This window comes from Dermacentor andersoni, chromosome 2 (assembly GCF_023375885.2).
Source record: "Dermacentor andersoni chromosome 2, qqDerAnde1_hic_scaffold, whole genome shotgun sequence".
NCBI classification, from domain to species: Eukaryota; Metazoa; Arthropoda; class Arachnida; order Ixodida; family Ixodidae; genus Dermacentor; species Dermacentor andersoni.
Genome location: NC_092815.1, coordinates 62,530,823 through 62,551,481, shown reverse-complemented (window position 1 = coordinate 62,551,481; position 20,659 = coordinate 62,530,823). Strand labels below are relative to the sequence as shown.

The following is a 20,659-nucleotide window of genomic DNA, read 5'->3' as shown; positions in this document are numbered from 1 at the left end:
AACAACTGCCTGGAGTGTAAATCAGCACCATATTTCTTCTACAGTCGAAATTAAAATAAGAAAAATTGCTGCCAGGAAAAAAAAACGGAAGAGACTACAAATAAGGAAATTCGCTTGCTTCTTTACAGATAAATAAAGGAGAATCTCAGGAGAACTACAGAACGAAGTTAATGTACCACATCGCTTCCTACGCCGCCGCTATTCTTATATGACTTTGCTCGTCTGCTTCGTTCTGAATATGCACAACGTTAATCAAGGAGTAGGCGGCCTTCGAGAAACTTTCTTCCCCAAATGGGAGATGCGTGCGGACGACTTCGGGAAAAGAACTCAATGATCAAAGCGAACGAAAGTTTTTCCCACTATGCGATGCTTCGTCATATGAATAACTGCAAGTGGTGCTGTTCGCTAGGCAACATAAATGTAGCTTGCACAAAATAGCTCCCTCCAACTAAGCCGTCGTTTTACCGAGCTTAGTTGGGCCAGAAGAGAGGAGCGGGCAATCTTGCTGAGGTTTTACGACTCCCGCTTTGCGCATCATGCCACGAAGCCGAACTCTCCCTCGGCAAGAAATGACTTGGGTTTCTGGACGAAAAAGCACAAGTGTTCATAACTGCACGCGGAGCAATTATTTTATGGGCGCCTTCCCCGACGCTATCTCACTCACCCGTCCTTTTTCGAGCTATATGTCTTTAGGTTAGACGAAAAATAAGCCACAGAGACGAGAGCTATACTTTGGGCGCATCGACCGCTCAGACTGCGCTTCACTCCTTGCACGCAGAGTGCACACGTAGATGCCGTATGTAGTGCACTTATAGCGCACATTTTTGTCCTAATAGTCGGAGAAAAATCCAAATAGCCCAAGTCATATTTGAAGTGTCGAATTGTTGATTTGTTCCACTTGGGCCTAAGGAAGGGTTTTTATTCTAAATTACTAGTCGATCCAATGTTTCGATTTTTGTTTGCTGTTCAACACAAAGCCCAATTTAGTGTCATCCCGAGAGTGAATGCCTTTAATGGTCGCCTGCATTTGTTTACCTCCTACGTATAACGGCCGTGCGCCTGGTGAAGCAGGCCACCATGCTAGTTTTTGCATATGTAGAGGACAAAGATGTCTCGCTCGTAAGTCTTGTCCTAGCTTTTACTGCTCTTAGCTTTCACGCACTATCTCTCGTGCACATGCCGATGAATCTATGTAAGTTGTAACTTTATCTGTCTCTGTTCCCGTCCTAGATACATCATGTCCCCGAATAATGGAGGCGGTAAAATTATTTACGACACAAGATGTTAAAGTTATATAAAATGGTTGCAGAGCTCACGTGCTTTAGTAATCAGGGCGGAATTCACTAAGCTGCGCAGTTCGTAGGTAATTCCTTAGGCAAAAAGTTCTTACGCTGAGATAAGGGTGCAACCTAAGTGGCAGCGCATGTAACTTACTACCTCGTATGAGAGCGAGGAAGAAGCAAAGCTCGAATTAGACAACAAGAAGCAAAAGAAGTGTGGTTAACTGATAGCATGATCGCACATCATGGCGTCATGTCTTCAGATGACCGCACTTCTTTCATTTCTTGTCGTAGCTGAGGCTATATCCTTAAAGCAAATGACTGCATGTCCCTATTCCACAGTTTCCTTTTTGCGGGCGCCTGCAACAGCGCCGACAAGCCCAACCGCATTCGCTTGTTCACCGCACCCCCATCTAAAGAATTCCAGTGGAAGTATTACGCGTTCTTTTCACATTTCTGCGAGAGACATGCAGAACTGATAGACACGGTGTGACAAATTTGGCGCTGAAAGAAATGCTCAGTCGAAGCAATTGCCGGCCAACTGTGTCAGGCTAACCCGGCCTGTATAAATCGTGACCACCACCATATTACAAAGCCAGTAAAAGTCTTTATTTCGATACTAATTATGGAGATTAAAAAAGAAGAACTTCCTTATAATACATATCTCGTATCGCCTCAAGGTTAGAGACCCAGTTCCTGTACGCTCACCGGTATAGTATATGATCGCGCTGCACTTGGTTGCAGGTGCGGTTCCGATGCGGCGCATAGGCGTAATATCAGCCCCCATCAGCAGCCGGTATCGTCTAAGGTGATGGTCGACGATGTCGTCGACCACCAACTGACAACGAAACACGCGCTCCCTTCACATAAGATCACTGCCGAGTGCACGAAGAGCTATTAAAGCAGTCCTAAAAAATAAATGCAGAAGAAAGTCAATGGCAACTGACACTCCCAATTTATGAGCGAAAACTTCACTACGTAAGATCCACACCTGAAAGTATCGCTGCCTATCAAACTTTGACATCGTATCAGCGCTAATCACTCCTGCTTGGCTTCCTCCTCAGCTGATAAAACACGCTGATGCATCACACCATGTCAGCAGTTTGTTTCTGCAGGTTCAGGTGGCCGCATTCCGACAGAGCCGAATGCTCAAAGGCGCGTACACATCAAGTTTGTAGACTGGTAATAAATAATACGTAGGTTGGTGAAGTCATGGACTGGAGTCCCTAACTACGCTGGCTGCCATAGTCCACGTGGCATCTAATAGAAGTCAAGGCTAATCAGTCAACATCACCATGATTCTCTGCGTCTAGGTTGTCATAAATTTACCAGGCCCATAAGAACACAGGCTCAAGTGCACTTCAGAACACTACACAGCACCGTACACGAAGCACAAAGTGATTCAACATTCTAGCTGGTTTCGCGTCATATTGGTTCAAATCGTCGATCCTGCGACACTGACGCACTTTGTTTGAAGCAGTCACTCCACACATATAGTTCGACACTAAAATGGGGGTGTGGTGCTATCCAAGCGGCTCTCGACACCGTTCTCTAAACATGCGAATGTGGCCTCGCAGTACGGAGAAAACTGCGGCACAAAAGCAACAGTCCGTTAAAATTCCGCACGAGTTGTGGATGTTGTAAACCGTCATCATCGTACTTTTATGTTCTGTGCAAGACGAGGGTCTCTCCCAGCGATCTCTAATTACCCCTGACTTGAGCTAGCTAATCACAAGTTATGCTGCCTGCAAATTTCCTGATTTCATCTCCCACCTAATTTTCCACCGTCCTCGACAGCGCTTCCTTTCCCCTAGCGCCCGCTCTGTATGGTTAATGCACCATAGATTACCCGCCCTATAAATTACGCGACCTGCCCAGCTCCCTGTTTTTTCTGTCAACTTCAACAACCACCACCCCTGTTTGCTCTTTGATCCACACCGCCGTCTGTGTTCTGAACCACTGTCTGTGTAGCTCTGCTACCGTTAGACCTAACATTTTTCGTTCCATCGCTTGTTTGAGCGGTCCTTCACTTATTCTCAAGCTTCATTGTTAACCTCCAAGTTTGTGCCCCATATGGCAGTGCTTGAAGAATGGAATGATTGTGTGCCTTCCTTCTCAACAATGGCAGTGAACTCCCGCTCACGATTTGGTAATGCTCCTAAGCTATCTCAATCGAGTGTGGGAGACTGGCGACGTTCCTCCTTCATGGAAGGTGGCTTGTGTTGTCCCAGTGCTGAAGCCCGGCAAAGAAATGACAGACTTGGCCTCGTATCGTCCTGTATCACTGACGTCGTGCGTGGCTAAGCTCATGGAAAAGCTGGCAAGTTAGCGTTTATCTTGGTGGCTCGAAGACAGAAGGGCTCTACCAACATGCATGACTGGATTCCGAACAGGTTTAAGCGCGCAAGACAGCGTCTTGGACTTGATAAGCCATATTGAACATCATAGAACTTTCGGTCTTTCAACACTAGTTATTTTCCTAGACGTATCAAAGGCTTATGATAGCGTCCTTCAGAGCTCAATACTAAATAGTTTGCAGGCCATGGGCGTACAGGGCTATCTTCTGCGATTCATTCACTCATTTATCAGTGATCGTAAAATTCAAGTGCGGTTAGGAAGTACCACAAGCACCGAAAGGGCGGTATCACGAGGTGTACCTCAGGGAAGTGTTCTTTCCCCAACACTCTTTAACGTTGTAATGGCTGGTCTTCCCGCTGAAGTGCAAAAACATTGCAGGCATGTCCATATGTCGATATACGCGGACGACATTTGCCTTTGGTTAACCGGATATCAACACAAGCGTTTAGCTCTGATAGCTCGACAGGCATTACTTTTAGTTCAAAATTACCTTCAAGGTGTTGGGTTGACTCTCTCGGTGGAAAAATCTGGCTTCATCATGTTTCCAGGTAGAGGAAGAAGGTATGCGCGGCTGAAGATAGACCTTGATCAATCTTGCCTTCGACAATTGAAACACAAGCGCTTTTTGGGTGTCATTATTGACTACCGTCTACAGTGGCGACGAGCTGTGGACTCGGTTGTGGCATCGATATCTTCGCGTCTCAATGTGATCCGTAGAGTTGCGAGTGAGCAATGGGGAAATCACCCTTCCTCAATGATCAGGTTGCACGATGCACTAGTGACGAGTCGGATAATGTATCAGCTGCCTTTAATTTCCCCCTCGATATCACAGCTGGAACGACTTGAGGTTCTGCACAGAAAGGGCCTGAGAAGGGCTCTTGGCGTTCCGCAGACTGCTCCTAACAAAGCAGTACTTTGTGAATCTCTATCGAGACCTCTTAGCCTAGTCGCTTCACAAAGGTTATTGATGCAAATTGGCCGCCTCAAACAGACGGCAGCCGGCCGAGCCCTTCTACAGCGCCTTCGAAAGAGATCTGAGTCCCGAGCGTACTTGGCACTAAATACTCTTGGTTACCTGGGTCTTGACACTAGAGGTCGAACTAAGAGGTTGAAACCACCTTGGTCATTCGCGAGCCTCGATTGTTCGTTGACAATTCCTCACGTACGCGCTAAGCGGAATTCTCCTCTGGCGGCAACGCGTTCGCTGGTACTGGAACATCTTGAGTCTGAATATGCACGTCATCTTCAAATCTTTACTGATGGCTCTGTGGACAAGGTCAAAGGATCTAGTGCAGCTGCTTTTCACATTCCCTCTTTGAAGTATGATTGGTCTGTTCGCTTCACTGCAGTCGTGTCCTCCACAACGGCCGAAAGCGTTGCCATTGAGGCAGCTCTAAAGAAACTACGGTTTTGTACGCCTCAACCTGTTGTTATTCTTACAGATTCAAAATCTGCCCTTCAAAGGTTAGAGCACGGGTTCCCTACTGATGCCTTATGTCTTAGCTCCCTACGCTCGGTGCACAATCTCCATATCAAAGGCTTCTCCATACGTTTCCAATGGGTGCCCTCGCACACAGGTATCATAGGCAACGAGATGGCGGACAGCCTCGCCCATAGAGCGCTGTCTGGGAATCCATTGAGAAGAGTGCCTCAAGACGACAAGAGACTCTTCAGAGAAGCAGTGTTGTGCCACCTCAGTTCTTTGTGGAGCTCACCTCACAAGCCATGTGTGATCAAGGGCCTCAAAAGAAACCAAGCCACCTTACTGCTCCGCATTCGCACGGGCTCTGCTCGAACCCCTGCGTGGATGTATAAGACTGGCCTGGCGTTATCACCATTATGTTCAACGTGTGGTGTGTGCGGTGACATAGAACATTACCTAATGTGCTGTACTGTGTATAACGCGGAAAGGAGGGTGTTATTCGGGTCCCTCAAGAAGACAGGAGTTCCTCACAGCTCTTTTCAAGACATTGTTTTCCCGCGCGGGAACCGGTTGTGTAGGAAGGAGGTCTCTCGCCTTCTTTTAAATTACCTACAGGACACAGATTTGGCCTCCACATGGTGAACTGAGGAGTGACCATTTGTATTTTGTGAGGACTGTGTCTGATTATGTGATTTATTTATTTTAAGTGTCGCTACGGGGGAGCAATTGCCGGCAGCAACTGCAAGGCTAATCCCACCAGTAGCCTACAACAACTCAACTCAACTCAACTCACTGGTAATGCTGGCCGTACGCACTGCGACCCATTTTCATTCTTCGGCAAATTTCCGTCTAATGATCACGGTTCCCGGTGTGTAACTGACCTGGATAATTTTACTCCTGTACGTGCTGGTGGTGTTCGGATAGGTGGTATCTGAATTCACGCCTCATAACGTGGCGCCCTCGGTACTTAAAAAGCGGGTCTTAAAGACTATCCTTCTGCTGGTTCAAGTCCCCGGACGCGATTAAGGGAACCAGAAACACGTCATAGACGTCCGGCTTTGGGCACCACCTATTACACCTCTTTACCACTTTTGCTACGATTCGTCAGGCAGGAGCGAACAGCACCATCTTGCTCAACTGAAACCTAAATGGGAAAGTTCAAATTACAGAATTAATCTTGGAATACTGCAGTTGCGGAGCAGACACGTTACTGTGGCCACTTAGAAAGTCCTATGTGAGATGTAGTATCCCGTGCGGTTGGAAACGGTTGGTCTGGTAACGTAAAATATGCCAACACTTGTTTTTTGCATTTTCTGTGCCTTCTCTTGAACTGTATCGTTAAATTCTTGACGCTATTATGGGCGTGAGACATTTTAGAAAGGAGGAAATGTTTCAGCAATGTTCGATGGCATTGTGTCACAGCGTCCAGGTGAGCGCGCCGCGCAAGTGGCGTCTAAAGCAGCGCGTACTTACAGTGCATGTTGACGACGATGGTTGTGGCCACGGGCAGCGTAATGTTGCTGTTGGTTGCGCGACAGGTCAGCCGCGCCTGGTAGTCGGCTCGCGTGAGCCGCAGGCGGAACAGCGTGGCGCGTGGATGGCCACCGGAATTGCGGCTCAGCGCTTGCTGCAGGAGCTCCGAGCCACGCCACCATGTCACCACGGGCTCTGGCTGGCCTGCGAGAAATGTGCGCGAAACCGACCGTGATTTATCAGTCGAGGTAAACGAACAATTTCGAATAATTTGGGAAATAAATTCCTCTATCGCTTCCTTCGATCACGCGACTTTAGGTGCATTCGCAATTACTTGTGGCCGTTGTTCCGAACCTTATATACGTGTAGGCATGCGCCGAAAGTTACATTAAGTTACTGCGACTACTAACTGCTACAACTTGAACTTCGCAGTAAAAAGTGTGCAGACAGATGTATAATGAAATATCGGTGAAGAAATGGACACAGAAGAAAGTCTTTAGCTTTCGTTTGTTCATAAGAAGCAAGTGTGTATACAGTATATATTTTGCTGCTTCCATTCTTATAATAAAATCAAACAATATACTAACGAAAGACACAGAAAAGGAAAAGGGGAACGTGCAAGTGTTGTTGCACTAGCACAACATGTAAAATAATACGTAAAGTATTCAACGCATAAACAGTGTGTCGATGTTTTTCTTCCTGTGCGTTTTACCAAGTTTGTACATGGTGACAGGAAAGAGTGATCATAAAGTGCAACCACAAAAAAAAAAAAAAATAATGGCCACCATGTTCCCTGACCAGGAAACAGTTTTACTCAGGGATGTAAGAGGCCCTGCTCACCGCAGGCATGGTAACTGCCCCACTTGAGGTATGCAGCTAAGCCGCTATAACGTAGAAGGCAATGCTAGGGGATTGCCAAAGACCCATCAGTATTCGATGCTTTGCGGCAACCTCCCTCGCTCTCTCTCGAGAAACAAGAACGTTAAGGAAAGCCAGTGAGGTCAACCAGACACAGGTCCGGTTTGTTACTCGAGGCAGGGTAAAGGCGTTAGGGGATGAAAAACAAAGAAAACAAGGAAGGAAAGGAAACACTGAGGGTGTCGCTTCGTCCACAGCTGCTCACTGAGATTCGTTGACTTCAGGAACTGCAGTAACGCACGGATCGCTTTCCGGGCTTGTGAGGCGGGTAGCCATGGTGCAAGTACTTCTGACACCATGAGTGATCTTGTGTCCAGGTGACCTAACGTGGTGCGAAGTAGAAACCTCTGGTCATAGCGGGGACAGATGCAGAGGAGATGTTCGATAGAATCCACCCACCCACAACTGTCACAGGAAGGCGTGCCATTATCCCAATGAGGAAGGAAGAGCTTTTTGTCAAAGCCGCATCGAGCCACAAATGACATAGTGATGTTGCATAGTATCGTTAGAGGCCTTGTAGCAGCTGCATCTGCATGGAAAGGTGAGAATGCAAAGGCGACCGTTCCAGAGGCGCGAGAGTTCCAATGAACTAGAGCTGTTCTCGAGAAACAAAGTCAGCAGAACATGGCGGAGGAACTTTTTAACGGTATATTTTATTGTATAAGCTGCATTGTGAACATAGCTATATTAAATGTGTTCGGGAATGTGCTTAAGTGAGAGTGAACGTAAGTATTTGTCTGCTGTTAAAAATAAATGTGAAGCACACCTTCCTTTCAACGCATGTTATTGTTGAAGGGCTATCGCTCGGTGAACGTCGTGTAGTAGCTTCGAACATGAAACTAGAAGACTACATTAGCCCGAAACAAAGCAAATAAATAATAGTGGCATGGGTATTGCCGGCGGAAAGTCAAGTTCAGGTAGCAGCGTGTTCTTGCCTCTGTGTGGTCATCTTGATGTCTGCATCTTGTTTGAGCCATTCATCTCGTTCATGATGTACCAGCTGTCTTCTCCGAAGATTATTTTGTGGCCCGATAAATTATTTTTTTTTACGGCCCAGCGGTGTGTGCACACCCTGTGCCGTCGTTGTCGGAGTTCGCTAAAACTATCATCATCAGAAATGGCTCGAGCGTCGTCGCCTTCTTCCACAGCTGGCTAGTTGGCGCCTCTCGACGCTACCGCGTGAACATGCCCATGCCACTGGTCCCGCGTTCGTCGCTAGTCCCGCGGTCGTCGTAGTCTTCTTCCAAAGCTCCTCGTTGCCGTCTTGTCATCCCAGTATAAAGTTTCACTTCTCGTCTGTCGTCGTAATGGGGGCCCGTGTTTACGGGGATATGAGCCATCGCTTAAGGCTGTGAGCCATTCATTGTTTTACGTGACGGACAGATTTAATTTGGAGCAATTTAGTTTTGAAGAATCGCAAACGGCAATGCCGGGCGGATGCTGCTAACCACGCCATCAAGCAAACTCGAGAGATCGAACGCAAGCGACAACGGCGGACTGCAGGCATGCAGCCACTGACGTCCTTCTCTCCGTCGTAGCCGAACGTGTGTGTAACCAGATTAAGAAACACAAAGACGTCAATCGTCAAACCGATCGAAGCAATCGTCAAAACGATTACAGCGCCCGCATCTCCAGAGTTGGGCCTTGCGCTCAATATACGGAGCTTTCGATTAGTGGTTCCGCACATTCCATCCCAGCTACAACTATGGGAAGACCGCGGGGCGGAGCAACTAGCTCGTGAAAAAAAAAAGAACACGGCAAAACACAGACAAACCTCACGCACAAAAAAAAAAGCGCACAGGGAGAACCGCAATAAAAAGCACTCCTAAAGCATGCTCACGAGGCGAAGGACGCAAAAGCGAAAATCAGGTGAAAGAATGGTGAAGCGAAATATTTACAATTCAGGCTGCCTGCGAAGTTTGACTTGCATGGTGTAACACTCGATGTAACTAACACAGCTTCGCTGTTCGACCACCTTCACGGACTGGAAATGGTGGTAGTTTTTTTTTTATGAAAACCTTGGTTTCCGATTACGCTTACACTTATTTTCCTTCCCTTGTTTTCATTGCATTGGAACTGTAATGCTTGTCTGCACTGATTCCTATTGGCGCCGCCTCTAAACTGCATAACAGATATTTACAAAGGCTGAGATAGAATGCCTCAGTACTGATCTTTATTTTGTTCGCACCCACAGCAGTGCATACTTGTACTGCCACGCATTCTGCACTCCAAGAGCCACAAAAAGAAAGAAAGAAAAAAATGAAACAAAAGATCAGCCTCTTTTTCTCCATTTTTGGAACGATTGCGAGGGGAGAAAAATGTTTTCACGCTTCGCTGCACGGGAGAGCGAAAACTTGAATTGAAACAGGCAGCCGCAGACATTAAAAAAGGAAAATCGTCTCTGTAGACCACAACTGACAACCGGGCAAAGGGCAAACGCTGTTAGCGCAAAACAAATGAGCCAAGCTTGGGAAAACAGGAGACGGCCGAGGGAAAAACAGACGCCGCGTGCTGCTAGCTTCAAAAAACGTTACTCACGCGACCGCAGTGCTGGTGCCTCAGCCGCCGCATTTGCCACGGCGACCCGCAACCGAATCGCAGTTCTCGAAAACGCTTGCGGGGAATCCTATATTCGCGAGCCACTGCACAGGCTTCGCCGAGAAAACCCCCGGTCATTTATAATGCAGCTCGTATCAGCAGTGTACGCCGCTTCCAGATCGAGCAATAGAGATGATGGGAAAGTTATTGGCTCCAATAGAACAGTCACTTGCAAGCCTGACTAGCGCCGGAGATATGGGGGACGAACAGATAAAAAACAGCAGTGCCACACCAACAGAACACGCGACCTCCAGACAACGCAGAAGCCATATTCGATGCCCTGTCTTCATATCTCAGCTTATAACTGTCTCAATGTGTCTCTCTCTCTTTCTCAGGGGCTATGTTTTCTTTGAAAACTGCGCATGCTGGCCCACAGGCAAACCCTATGCAGAATGTAGCGACAGGGCAACTCTGCGGCGAATTCGGATGGGGAGTCATTGAGTGGAGGCAAAGAGGGGAAAAGAAAACACAGGGTTGCTTCACCCGAGAGCGCGAGCGTTTCGTTTCTAGCGCATTGCTCTGGCCGTGTTGCGCAAAGCGGAAAGGCGGTATCCCCAAACGGCAAGCGCGCCTGCAACCCTCCTCCCAACGCTTCCCTTCCATCCCACTTCGCGAGCAACCAAGACAAATGCGAGACCCGCACATTTTTCTTCGTGCGAAGCCGTCAGCGCCAGAAATCGCATGCTTGAAAACAATGCTTTCCACCCGCTCAGTCTGCGCCGCTTGAGGAGTGCGCAGTGGCGGCGACTGCGAGACCTCGTCGGCTTCTCCGTGGATCATAACTTCTCGTTCCGCGCAGTGGGTGGCCCGTAAGGCCGTCGCTTGTTTTCCTCCTCACGGGTCTAAGGAGAGAATGCTTTGCCGCGTATTCATTTTTTTTGTCCTGGTTATTCTGACATATCCGTCGCTACTGATGGCACAACTTCCTCGTTCCGCTTCTATTCCCGCGCGATACGCGAGCTTATGCTTGATGTCGTCTCGGGTAGCCGCGCACGAGACGATCCCAAGGCGGCCTCACGAGGATACAGTTGTTTGCTTTTCTCCCCTTTCTTTTCAGACAAAGAAGGAAGCTTTGCGAATGTTCCCAAGCGTGATTTGGGTCCTGTCGCGCGAATATCACGTTGCCAAGAATGTAACACCGTGTTTTTCAGGACAGAAAGAGAACTTATCGTGCCGTTTGTTCTTGGCGTACTGTATCTTTAAAAACGACATACAAATAAACAGGGTGAGTTAGAGTGTCACCGGCCACGTTAGCTCATTGGCTATGGTTTTGCGTTGCTGAGCACGAGGTCGTAGGTTCGATCCAGGCTATGGTGCCCGTATCTTGATCTAGGCGAAATGTAAAAGTGCTCATGCACTTAGATTCATGCGTACGCGAAAAAAAAAAAGCCTTTGGTTGTCAAAATTGATACACAGCCCCTACTATACAGCGTTGCTCATAATCATATCAACGTTTTGGCACGTATAAGACTCCACAATTTATTTGAATTTATAGTACTGCTAAAGAGCATGTATGCAGGGTCATCGTCATACGGGCAGGACCAAGTTTATATTGTGGGAAAAGGTTACATACTAGACCCATGCAACATCGGTCGCTCATCTTTGAATAGCATTGAGTCGGATATAAACTGCAAAATACACGTTTGTTTATCGATTGGTTTAGGCATAACATTTTATATATTCTACAGTGATGTTATCAGTGATTGTCACTTAAAGGTGTTCGAAAATAACAATAACTATTTCCAAAGCAGTTACTACAGCCGCCAGTTTCATTTTCCTTTTCTTGAGATTTTGTTAGTTGCAGTTTAAAGAGGATAACTCGATAATTCTACTTAGCGCTGAACTCGAGCAAATCATGAAGATACGATAATATTGGCAACACTGCTTTCAGTTTCATCGATATCTTTCCCATGGTCTTCCGGAATGTTAGAAACAAATGACTGACCAACAATGACACCGTCAAGAACAAGCACGCTTACTTTGACTGAAACGTTACACTTCTTAAACCACAGCCGGTGACAGCTGCTGCTGTATGACATGCCCAGCAGCCAAAGAGCTGCGGTCGTTGATCTAGCACGCAAGTATAAAAGTGCACCTAAGAGGGTAGTAAAAACGTAACTGGAAATGACGCAATCTGCAAGCGAAGACCGCGGTTGTCCATTGCGAGGAGCAGACAATAAATTTACCCTGATTTCGTTGTGTTGGCGCCATCACTGTTGCAACAGCACCGACTGTTGCCCTCTGTGCCTGCTTTGAATTTTATTCAACGGTCGACAAACAGTCGGAGAGGGGAACGGTTATCACAGGGGCGCCTGGGAGGCCATTGTGGGTGATAAAAAAGCGATGTCCCGTGGTTTCAGCACTCATCGATCGTAAACCAGCCCTCTAATCCCAGGTTCAGAGACCAAAAGTTCGCGCATACGCAATCTTCTCTGAGCTGAACGACCTTTCCTGTCGGTTGTCTCGTTAAAAAAAACGTACCACAGATGGCCATTTGAATGTGGTTTAATGGACTCGATGTGATTTTTTTTTCTCGCGAGGCGATTCTTTCTACACCTTTTGCGCATTCATGTGATCATTCGGCGTCATCAGAGGCGCGCATACTTCTCCAAGCTTCCTCTCTGTTCAGTCCCCTTTTCATGAGAATATCACTCAGCACGTTGGTGTGAAGCAGTGTAGATGTTAAAAGAATATGCAACCTTAAGGGTGTTCCTTGTGTCTATAACTGACCTGCTTACACACATAAAAGAGGGTGCTTGAACCAACTAATACAGCCATACTGTTAAGGGGAAAAGAGAAGCACGGGAATATACACGGTGTTTCAGCGAACATTTTCAAAATTGTTTAAAAGTTCCCTTTGGCTGATATCACAATTCTAGTTGATTAGCTGGTCCACTCGAAGCGGCGGACAGTACCTGCACGAAAATTGAGATGCGAAATCAACTAATTAATAAAAATTCACTCATTAAGTTTCTAACTAATTACATTATGGCCCATTCTGCAATATAAAAGTTCTAGCCGTGGAGTTCGCAAGACGCATCCGCTTGGAACGAATTTTCAAGATGACACCAGTTTCTAGATATAAATTCCCTAACCTTGCTGAGACATGCATTGGCGTTCCAGTTAATTGGTTAACAAGACGTCGTTTCATGCACTGACGCACACGAACTCGAAGGCCAATGCATTTCTCCGCAAAGTTCGGGAATTTATATCTCGAAACTGGTATCGTCCTGAGAATTTGTTCCAAGTCGATCCGCCTTGCGAAGTGCAGTGCTAGAATTTGTAAATTGCAACATGGGTCATAAGATAATTAGACAAAATGTTAATTAGTGAATTATAGTTAATTATAGTTACTTATTCGATTTCGCGGTTAATTTTTTTTGCAAGTAGCGTCCGTTACTTCGAGTAGACCGGCTCATAAAATAGAATTGAGCTATCTGCCACAGGCAACCTTTAAAAATTTTTGAAAGTGCTTGCTGAAACACCTAGTATTTCCATAATACTTACAATGACTCTAGCGGCTGACAAGATGGTAGTTAGCTCCCGAAGTTTGGTTTGGATTGGTTTGCCTTTTAAGATATCGCATACTCACTGCGGGGGATCGACCAAGGTTTGGATGGTATCAGGAACTTGTTGTTAATAATAAAATTCGTAAAGTTCTCATGAAGAAATGAATAAAAAAAGTATGCAGAACTTAAGAAATTTTTTCTTCGATAAATGTTTTTTTTTCCTCCTCCTCAATGAAACATCTATTAATTCCTCTACGGCTAACCAGACATCCTTGTGGTAGTTTCGAAAAGAGGAGGCTCCTAGAGAAAGAATATTCTAAACGGAAAAATTTAAACCAAGTTGTCTGAACCTTAATTCTAAAGTATAGCTGTCCTTAAAGATTGAAAATGGCGGCACAATAAGCAAAAAATTGTCTGTAGTCTCATCCTCTCCACAGAATGGGCAAAAAGGGGAGGGCACCCCACCAGCCCTGTCACGATAAAAGTTTAATACTGGTGTTCAACGACGTAATCAAGTAAAATGACTTCAGTTTTCTTGCTGTGAAAGGAATTTGTGTGCCAAGAGAATAGGAGGTGTTGATATTCCAAAAAATTGTCCATAGCTTGGTTCAATAAGTCTCGAATAATTGCATATCTCCTGAGCCTGGCAAAAGTTAGGTAAGCTGATGTAGAAAGTAATCATATTACAGGGCCATTCAGGGCCGCTCTCACGAGGCTGTCAGCCATTTCGTTGATGAATAATCTCTGATGTCCAAGCACCCAAACAAATCTAATGAAATTTATGTGGGCAGGCACTAGAAAACGAAATGTACTTAAAACGTTAGTTGCCATTTTTGTTGTGAGCGATGAGCATAAAGAATCCGTTATTATAGCGACCGTCGACATTGATGAAATTAGTTTGTGTAAAGGTAACACTACAGCTAAAAATTTAGCCAGAAATACAGATAGGACGTCCGGAATCCTGATTGAGAATGACAAGTCTACAGCTCGAGCGAAAATGCCAATTCTAGATTTTTCTCCACACCGTGACACCATTCGCTGCGATGACCCTATTTAAAGCTAATCTCAATTAATGGTCTTGTAATAGCCCATTTAATATGTTGTAAGAGAGAAGTTTCGCGTTGTTTAGGTAGATTTCATCATAGATGATTTGTAGACTCTCTCGCACATCACAAATAGGTGGCATCTCTCAGATATCATATAATTAATCCCATTTAAGGGATTAATCAATGCATGTACAAATACCACATGTGGTACATGAAACCGAGGTCAGGGTACTCCAAAGATTAATGCAGACTGGGAAATGAATACGTTTTCGAACCTTCTAATCGCCAATTCCAAGAGCGCCGCCTTCTTCAGAATAATCATCAACGCCTTCTTTATCAGCTTGTTGCATGGTCGCCTGCGTCTGAAGCACCAGCACGGTACTGTACAGGAGGTGGTCGAATTATACGGCTTGAGGCGCTTGACGTGGATAACGTTCAGAGCGAGGCTGAGCCACGGTGGGGTCGAGAGAGCGACGTCGTTTACTTGACGCAAGACGCAGTAATGATCAAAGTAGCGCAAAAGTAACTTCTCAGATAGGTCAACGTGTCACAAAGGTCACCCAAGGAGAAGCAGGGCACCCGTTACGCAGTGGGTGTCGCAGTGGCGACCGTCACCCAAGCGCCTGCCTGTATAGGTATAGGCGCCCACCATATAGGTGGCCGTCTCTTGCACCTCGAGTATGGCTTCACGGGTGTACTCCGACAGGAAATTTAGGCTTTCAGGCAGAACGGTTCGAAATGTAGCTAGGATCGCTGCCAAACGAGAGGTACCGTGACCGTACCGCGGCGAGGACTATATTCAAGTTAACAAACGGCAACGCAGAGTCCCAGTCACGATGGTCAGCGAACACCTACATGGAAAGCGTGTCAATGAGGGCTTGGTCGAGACACTCCTTTAGGTCATTCGTTTTTGCAAGGTGAGCAGTAGCAAGTTCGTGTTTAGTCGCTCAGAAGTCTAGAAGGTCATTGACCACTTTAGGACGAAAGTAGCGGTCTCGGTAGGTGATAAGCTGTAGAGGGACACCATGGTGAAGGGCTACGTTCTCCAGGAGGGAGTCGGCGGCATCAGTTGCACAGCGAGTAGCCAACCGGACACTTAATATGATTAACCTCTCCACCTTTTACCTCCCGTTTTCCTTCCTTCCTTGTCAGCAGTGTCTGTGTGATTGCGTATCAGACCTCTTAATGTGTTGCCATAGCAATCCACTTATTTTCCAAAACAGACGTAACCAAAGAACCTAGAAGATTAGCACATAAAGAGAAGAATGGTAGTGATGGTACGCCAGGCGTTTGAATGCGGTCTGCAGGGACAGTGGTCGTCTTTTTCCGTCGTTGAGAAATGTCTCACTAAGCGATATAACGGCAGACATCGCGGAAAAAACCATAGCAAAAGAAGCACAGCCGAACGGGCTCATCATGTGAAAGCGTATTTTTTTGGAACTTCACCCTTTCGGCCAAAAGATGTTCGAAATGCACGCAACATTTTCTTTCTACAGCGTTATCATTTCTTCTATGACTATCCTAGTATTTTTGATGTCCGCCGAACTCATCCTGAACGGCCTTCCGACAATGTTATAAAAAAATAAAGGGAAGAAAAAGAAAAGCCACTCAGCGCTCTCCTTTAAATGGAACTGTGAACCTAGATATTGCCAGTCGGAAGTGTTGCTTCTCGGCCGTATTTTTTTTTTTTGTTTTACGTTCGTGAAATCTTATTATGCTTTACAGACTAGGCCACTCCACTGACACTTCTTCAACCGAAAAATATCGCACCTAAGGAGTGGGATGGCGCCTTTGTCGGCAATAATAGGCTGATGGCACGCCCTCATCACTTTATATATCAACAAACACCAAAGTAAAACAATTTAAGTTTATTTTTCACAACTATTCAGGATTTCCCTTTAGACTAGAGTGGTAGTTTCTCGTTATCGCGAGAATTATTCGAACCGGAGAAATCTCTCACAGGCGGTAGATGGAATTAAATGAAACGTTCGTAGCCGTTGTGCTCACTATGAGATGCCTTGCTGTTTTGCCGTCCACTGTAAAGCATTTAGAAATGTCCGGGAGGGAACAACGCTAAGGACACAGACAACGTTGAAGGCTCATAGAGACATTATGCTGAGTAATGTGTTTTTTATGTGCTTTGGTTTTGTCTGTATCGTTAACGGTGTTGTTGCTAAATATATAAATAACCTACTAGTCAATGCTTTCACGTTACTAGACTTTGAAATGTTTCAGTTCTGTATCAAGTGGACTCCCACATCTGTTACTCGCTCTCGTCGTTTATCGGCCGTTACATGAATTTGTCTTGTAATGTGCTTCAGCGTAATGTTGTAGGGTGTTTAAATCAGAACTTTGACGGCAAGCCCTACTAGGGAGCTCCTATTTAAATCTATAGGAACAAAAAATCCTTTTTTTACGGCTCCAACTGAATCAATTTCGATAAGGATTCCTCGATTTCAAACAAACCTAATGTCATAACATAATTACAAGCACGAAAGTGAAAGAATTGAAGTGAAACTAGCAGCAAGATGTGAAAAGGAGGAGCGAGAGAGGAGGGTAAAATAGCGCCACCTCCGCAATAAAATCAGTGTTGTTATCCGTAGTATATTGCTCCTCATGCACCTCCAAATGTTTATACCAAATAACATTGCATGAAACAGTGCAAGACTTACTGCACATAATATTGCACTGGCACCGATGCTACACCATAAAGAAGATGCGTATGAAGAGCTATAATTGACGGACGCACTATGATTTGCTAACGCGGTTAGCTGATCTATAAGACAATACCAAGCGGAAACAGTTCAAATTAATTCAATGTTAAAAAAGCGACGGGGAGGATAGGAAACAAAAGAAAGTATTTTTCTTTCCCACTTCACTTGTGGGAACGCCACATACATGAAGTAGCAGGATAACAGCCATAGCCTACTGTGACCATATGACGTGCTCGAACAATGATGGCTATGTCTAAACCATTAGGAAATAAACCCTATGGCTTTTACTGCACTTTTGAGGCAAATTTTCGCCGTCGATGTCACCATCGCCGGGTTTTTCCAACAGCCAAAGTTTCTCCAAGAAGGCATTGTCCTCTCTACTGAATTCCATAGAACATTAAGGAATCTCTTCGTGCACACAAAAGTGGTGCCTTCACATAACAGAAAGCGGGGCACTAACAGGCATCCTCACCACAAGAATAAATTGCTGAGACGTTAAGCCTTAGCAAACTTTCGGTGTATAAAAAGAAACTCACCATCGTAGACGTCACAGGTCAGAGTGAGGTCTTCGCCCTCTAGGTACGGTCTGGTGATGTTGTCGATCTTCGTGCCATTTTCGTCCATTATGACGGGACGCTTCGGAGGTACTGGGAGCAAGAAAAAAGATATATATGGAATGATTATTATTTCGAGTTTTGTTGCGAACTTAGCTTTGTTCTCTCTTTTAATTCGACACTATGTACTATGAAAACACCGTACAGCAATAGCCCGTATATTTGGAGAGCCTTTCTAAGTACAACATCTTGTTAAATTAAAACAGCGCACTGCCAGTGACTAAATCTACTAGAGAATTATTTTCGCCCGAATCTAAAATTGATGACCATATTGCAAAATGTCTCATCCTATAAGCGAGCAACAGCAATTTGACAGGAAGTGGTAAAATAAAACTGCGCCTGAACCACGAAACGTGAAAAAATTGTGGTCTCCGTCCTGAATGATTGTACACACTAATTGCAATTTCCTTGAGCTTACCTAAACGAGTTCTGATAATGCCTCTCAAAATGTCATAGTTATGACAATCATAATGCCGAGACGGTTGTGTTTCGTAAAGCCGTTGCTGCCTTTTTTCTGTGATACAATTACTCGGAACTTGTTACACATTCAGCTAAAGGAAGAATGAAGTGAACAGAGGCCTGAACATTCCCCATTATCCTCGCCCCAGACAAAGAACATTCAAGCGCGATCGTATTTCATTGAAGTTTCTCTCTCTCTGTAAATTTCATTGCGGGGCAAAATGCCTGCAACACTCATGTTGCTGTCACCTGATATAATACAAAACTGGACTTTTTCTCAGCTGTTGGCAGCTTCGCGTTCTGAATTTTTTTCGCCCTTTCTTATTTTTTAACCATGTCGCAATATTTCAGCACATCAGGAAATGGTTGGAAGACAGTGTTTTGGTAGAATTAATTTCCGCGACTTTACTAGTTCATACGTGTTCTTTAATATAAATACAGGGCAAGGATGCGGAAGTTTCTGACCAGATCTTTCTCTTTCGGCACATCTCCTATTCATGTTTTCTCCACTTCTTGAGCCAAAAGCGCTAGAACCGTAAAATGAAAAATCTTTCTCTGTTTCTTTAAATCAGCGAAGCACTCATTTATTCCAACTTGTCACATCACCCACCCCATTTCAGTGCTATTATTCATTGCTGTGTTCAATGGCTTCAACGGGAGCTTCTCAAACAAAGCCTTCTCCTCGGGGAGCGCTGTGTGAATAACGAAGACATGGACAAAGAGAAAGAGCGGTCAGTTTGAATGAGAAGCACGAAGGGGCTGACACGCCCAGCGGTGGAAATAAAGCACGTGCTTCCATTTAAGATGTTGCTGCAGATTGCCTCAGGCGACGGATTTTCTTGTTTCTCAACGCGGCTGTCTCCCTCGAGGCTTGTTTAACGACTCCTCATTGCTGTTCGCCGGAGTAGTGGGGAGGGGGCGTTGCAGCGGCGACTAGCTAAGACGACGTCCTATTAGCGCTGTATAAACACGAGCTGCGATTTGTTGTCGATCCTTATTTCCGGATACCGAGAGAGGAATCATGTGGGACGAAATGGAAAGCACGAGAAAGAAACCAGAAAAGGGAAAATATATTGTGTTCATAAATCAAGGCGCTAGAAGCGGATTCCAGAAAAGAGTTGCCGCGCATGTTTCTTTTATTTCCCATTATAAAGCAGAGACCGGGAAAATAATACTCCACACACTGTTGCCAAGCAATTTCGACGAACGCACATAGGCGTCGCTATCGAGGTTTCTTTTGAGATAGTTCATCACACGGATAATGCAGCGTAGTGCAAGAGGTACGTCTCTTTAGAAAGAGGATCACATCCGTATGCCTGCTTCTTTTCGCTGTGTGGAAAGGAGAAAACGCATGGGTGTAACATGCATTGTCATATAGACTGTAGCCCGAGATAGCTGAAGTCTTCCTCGATTTCAAAGAAACGTAAATTACTTACCATTCACTACATTCGTCCCTTCATCATTCAAAGAAACATAATTTTATTTAGACCATCAAGCTTTCCTGAATATCTGTCTTAAATTACGAAAATCACAGTATGAAGCCTGAAGCATAGAACTATATGTGAATCATTATTGAAAAGCAATTACAGAAATAAGTAAAATGTGTCTATCAGAATATTTAAGCCGGATAAAATTTATACGTACACCGCAAGATATGCGACCCAGAACTGCGCACACAACTTACGCATAACTGACGTAATTATGTAATAGTTTCACGTAAACTATAGCGTAATCCATCATATCCGCTTTGTGTGATATGAAAGGCAGAGTTTTCGAACTGATGCGGAGTTGCCCACTTAGTTTGGATCCACACTCGTTAACTTGATAATGTGCTTCAATATTACTTAATTTTACCACGTTGGGGTAGTTTTCGTAAAACGGCTCGGACCCTAAATAAAAAATCTGCATGTAGCCATCACCACACTGAAGATTTATCTTTTAAATGTAACAAATTTTAATCAAATCGGTTCTGTGTTTGTATAAGGAAAGCGGTACTGCGTTCCGAGGTTATTTAAACAATGTCATTCGGAGTTCGTCCTGGCCTAAAGAATATCTTAACCTGACGACAGTAGAGAGGACGGTTCAAGAATGTTGTTTGCCGTCAAGGGAAAACCTTAGAGCGTGGTAGGTGTTTGATGACGAGAGCGTGGACAATATCTATTCGCATCTCGCCCTTGTCCCCTCTATTATTTTCTTAGCACAAAGTAGCTTACAGGACATTTATTCTGGTTAATCGCCCTGCCGTCTATCTCCTATTTCTCTATTTC

General features: G+C 45.2%; 1 protein-coding gene across 3 annotated transcripts in view; it reads right to left on the bottom strand.

The window, feature by feature from the left end:
* The window catches only part of LOC126542216 (synaptogenesis protein syg-2-like), a 291,341-nt gene that overhangs the window by 65,276 nt on the left and 205,406 nt on the right, over positions 1–20,659 (bottom strand). For all 3 annotated transcript variants that reach the window (XM_050189174.3, XM_050189175.3, XM_055077078.2), the window contains exons 3-4: positions 17,856–17,966; positions 6,535–6,738 (exon numbers count right to left, since the gene is read on the bottom strand). In XM_050189174.3, coding sequence (XP_050045131.1) covers positions 6,535–6,738; positions 17,856–17,966 — 315 coding nt within the window. The remainder of the gene's footprint in view (positions 1–6,534; positions 6,739–17,855; positions 17,967–20,659) is intronic.